At 36.0% G+C, this 4,715-nt stretch overlaps 1 protein-coding gene across 1 annotated transcript; it reads left to right on the top strand.

Annotated features, from left to right (window-relative positions):
* Nucleotides 1-3,303: 3,303 nt before the first annotated feature.
* LOC104602717 (uncharacterized) lies at nt 3,304-4,231 on the top strand. Its single transcript, XM_010266498.3, has 2 exons — nt 3,304-3,558; nt 3,710-4,231. Exons 1-2 carry the CDS (start codon nt 3,452-3,454, stop codon nt 3,927-3,929), a joined length of 327 nt encoding a protein of 108 aa, XP_010264800.1. The 5' UTR covers nt 3,304-3,451; the 3' UTR covers nt 3,930-4,231.
* Nucleotides 4,232-4,715: the final 484 nt, after the last annotated feature.

Genomic DNA, 4,715 nt, shown 5'->3' with positions numbered 1-4,715 from the left:
AAAAAACAAATTAAAAAAAAAACAAAGAGAATTGATGGAATGAAACTCCTGATATGTGATTTTTGCGCATTAAGAGTATCGATACTTTGAACCTTGAATCAATAAATTTTACGTTTAATGTTGATCACCAAAATGTGAGAGATGTTGCCTCATTCAATCACAATGTTTGGACACTGTGTCTTGTTGTTGATGAATTCACATTTTTCATGCTTTTTAACCCAAGATTTTACCATTCCACCCACAGTGGAATGCTAATTTGGGTGGTCACTAGGCTCTTGAATGTTGTAGAAATCAAGGGTTTCCTTCTACATCAATGAGAGGGTAGCCCATTCCCCAATACCCATAACTCCTCGACTATGGATTAGTTGAATTTGATAACTGTTTTAACGGCTGTGGGATTAATCAATTTGTCCCACGCCAGCTATAAATGCAAGGGGGACATCAAGTAGTTGTCGGCTAGCCATATACATTTTATAGCTGGTATAGAGCAAAATGATTGGTCCCACAGCTATCAAATTCAGCTAATCTGATCTCTATCTAAAGGTGTCAATGGACCGGTTTTGGATTGGACCCCGTCCAGTCCAAAATTAATTTGAACGGACTAACATGATATATTGGATTGGACCAATTCAGTCTAAAATATTTATTAGATTGGATTGGACCTGGTCTATCCGTAATTAATTTATATTGGATTGGGTTGGATTAAGCCAATATCTAGTACATGATATAAGATAAGAATATATGTGTCAATGGACTGAGATTGGATTAAAACCAATCTAAATCAAAATGAATTTAAACAGATTGGACGATCCAAACATTGAATTGAACTGGTCCAAAACATACATTTAACTAGATTAGACATGATCCATTTATAATGGACTCACATTGGACTGGACCCAACACCCCCCTCCCCACAACTGGGGGTGAAGGTGGGAATCAATCTCAAAGTCTATCAACTGAGCCAATTGAAAACCTTCAATATCAATATTTTCCAATTATTTGTCATATTTCTTAAGAGATAATGTCCCTTGGTGCTGAAGTTCCTGAATGCAAAAGGCCAAATTTGCTGCTTCCTTGACCTTGAAAAAGGTACCCATGCTTATCTATTACCATAAAGCTGATGCCCCACTTCTGTGAAAAGGTTTGAAGGGAAGCAATAAAATCTATATGACTAAAGTGGACCTCCACTGCTAATACCACGTGCAACAAATATCAAGGTTTAAAGTATGGTTATGTACCGGTCCGTATCGACTGATACGTATTATTTCGGGATCTCTTCGATACGTACTTACAGTGGATGTATTGGGGTCTAATTGATTTAGGGGATGAAGGGGTTTTAGACCGACTCCCTTAAACCAGTTTTAAAAAAAATAAAAAATAAATAAAAAAATAAAAAAAAACAAGTATTGAAACACCCGATACACCTTTGTCAACGTATGAGACGTATTGATATTTTGAACCTTGATACATATACCTCCTTTTATGCTTTTATTTTATAATTATAGAAATATAATATATAAAAAAAAAGTTTGGATCTAGTCCCAACACATGGTCCCAAGCCGTACATCGTGAACATGACCACATCTAGACTCAGATCAACTAGGAAGCTTGGCAAGCAATTATGCCCATTTTTGCCATGTGGGAAAATTCTATAGTGAATCTGAATTATCCAGTGTCCCGGTTGTCCCGTACATAGAGGATCCATTCATTGGATTGTCCACATGTTTCCAAAGTTCAAAATTTCAAATACACTCTAATACGGTGGAAGGGGTGTATATTGGGATTTTCTTTTAGGTTTTTGATATCAAAATCTCGCAGAGGAAAGGAAATAACATTATTTAAGATATAAAATTAACAAATATTTCTTTTAAAAACACCTTAAAATAAGTATATTAACGACGCATGTATATACATAACGAAATTTTGAACCTTCACTTATTCCCTTCTCAACATCACCCACAACACCTCTAACTCTAATAGCCACTAATCTAAAGTACAATCCCATCAATGACAAAGTACAATCATGTTAGAGATGTGAGACTGTAGAACATACTGGAAGCTGTATGGATAGTAACCCGGTCTGAATAGCATATTTTGGACTCATTTGGGAGGGCTTCAACATTGCTTGAGATATATTTCGGATCTTCCGGATTCTTCACCAAACATGACCCGATGGGTTTCTTTGTGGATAACTTAACCTTGCAATGCCAGGAGCTGCTGCCTGAAAGCTCTCCCAAATGGGCACATAGAAGATGTATCACAATCAATATCTGAGGGCTTCTCGGGATAAATAAAATTTGTATTTAAAACAAAATATAACTAGAGTGGTATGAATATATCTCCCTTTTGCTCTGAAATTGTGTTGTTGCCTAATTCAGATCAATCCAATTTAATTTCCTAATTCAAACAGAAAAAGAAAACCCGATACAAAGGCGCTATCAAAGAGGTCATATTGGTTTTGATTTCATTCCTCTAGATAAAGTGTTTCTTTAATTTATACATCAAACATAACTTAATATTTGACCAAACAAGATTATTTGACACAGTTTCCCCATACTGAATACAATGTCAGTGTCATTAATTAGATAATGAATGAATTAGAGGTGGAAAAGAGGAACATCAGCCTTCGTATGGTCAATAAGAAGTTGCCACGTGGAAGGTTCTTATTTCCTTTATAACCCTTTTTTTTTTTTAACTTTAACACTAAGGCTGTGTTTGGTTTGATAGTTCCCCCAACTTTCTGTTTCTTCCTTATATTGTGTATCAAACCAAATATAGGCCAAATGACCTCATGAGCAGCTTCTCATTAAGACAATTAAAACCATGGATCTGCCACCTTCATAAAATATTGGATATGTTCAAATTATTAGCCCTCTAAATTAATGTTTTTAATTCATTTAAAAGACAAAATATGGTCTAATCTTGAACACGTGATAAGGATTTTCAGTTGAAACTTTTTTTTGTGTGAGGTTGAAAAGAGAACAAATTGGACCCATTTTGAGCTCCAACCATGTTGCCACGTGATTCTTGATTCTTTATACTTCTGAGAACGTCCCAACAAACAATCCTTAATAGTTTTTTTCTTAAATATATATTTTCTTTTCCTTCTAGACTTTATCCTGTAATAAGAAATCCCTCAAGCACTCAAATTCTCACGAGATAATAACTCTATCTGATGTACTTGCTGATTAGTTATTACAAACCTCTCTCTCTCTCTCTCTCGTCTTCCTTCTGTTCTACCTGTATTATATATTCTACCTTTTTCATGTAAAGATTCCTTATTTCCTTCTCAGAAACAAAAAACCCAATAAATCCTAACTACAGGAAAGATAAATAATAGAGAGCCCCAAACACCCATATCACTCCTCCCCCCACACCATCCTTCCTACATTCTTATCTTCTCTTCCGTTATTCTTTCGCATCTTGTTTTTCTGTCTTTTTCTTCTTTTTCATGGCCACAGAATTAAATTCAGATTCTATCAACAATCCTAGCATCATCGTGGAGCGGAATCCATCAGATTCACGTTTAGCTGAATTGGGTATTAAATCATGGCCTAAGTAAGTATTTTCCTCCTCCCCTTGATTTTCTTCTTCGTTCTCATTAATTAACTTGTTAAACGACATCTTTTTTCTATCACATAAGGTTGCTGCTTTCAGTTGTTCTCACGCTACTGCTTTCTTCTTCTTCTTCTTCTTCTTCTTTGTATAGATGGGGTTGTCCTCCAGGAAAATTTCCACTCAAGTTTGATGCAAGAGAGACATGTTATTTACTGAGAGGGAAGGTGAAATCATACACAAAAGGATCCTCAGACTGTGTGGAATTCGGTGCTGGAGATCTAGTCATCATCCCCAAGGGATTAAGTTGCACCTGGGACGTAACAGTTGCAGTCGATAAATATTACCAATTCGATTCCTCCTCTTCTTCTTAGTAACTTCATCTACAGATCAATCACAGTGTTTCTCTTCTCTTTTCTTGTTTTCTTTGTTTAATCTTGATTAGTTGTTTTGTTTCAGTATGTTTATGATTAGAAAAAGCTAGTAGTGTTGTGGATGCTAGCTAGTCAAAGAAAAGGGAAAACAAAGAATCAGTCAATGCACGTCCTGTTCAGAGTAATCTTGTTTATTTTCTTTGAATGAGAGCTTTTAATTGTTCCTTTGACCGGTCAGATAAGAAGAGAGGGATTTTTGTCCTCCAGACAGAAATTAACTATTCTTTTGTTTTCAAATGTAATTCTTCTTCTCTTCTTTGTTTTTTCAACTGTTCTTTTCCCACCTTTCTAGGGTTTAGTTTACCAATGATGTTGAACCAACATGGGCCCTTCAGATTAACATGGACGGCCTAGATTGACCTGGGTGACTGGTATCTGGGGTCTGGGTTGACACATAAGAATATGTCGCAGAGAAGGGAATATACCATTGCCAAAGCTGTGGCAGGATTACTCCTTTTGGTTAAAGGTTGAATTGATTGTCCTTTCTGGGGTGATATTTAAGCACTCCGGGATTATTTGTCCTTTTGTGTTTGCTCAGCTGGATGGGCATGTGCCTGCTTGGCTTAACGACACCCATCTCTTCTTTCTTTTCTTTTTCAAATAGAACCTTATGACTTCATATATATCCCTTTCTGCTTATATGCTTACTTAGAGCTTAAGAAATGTGTGATACATTGCCCTTATCCATTTAATCACCACTTCTTTGCTTTTAGTTTGAAGAGATGC

This window comes from Nelumbo nucifera, chromosome 1 (genome assembly GCF_055504915.1).
Source record: "Nelumbo nucifera cultivar China Antique chromosome 1, China Antique-T2T, whole genome shotgun sequence".
NCBI lineage: Eukaryota > Viridiplantae > Streptophyta > Magnoliopsida > Proteales > Nelumbonaceae > Nelumbo > Nelumbo nucifera.
Note: the sequence above shows the minus strand (reverse complement) of the source record. Positions and strands in the feature narration are given on the sequence as shown.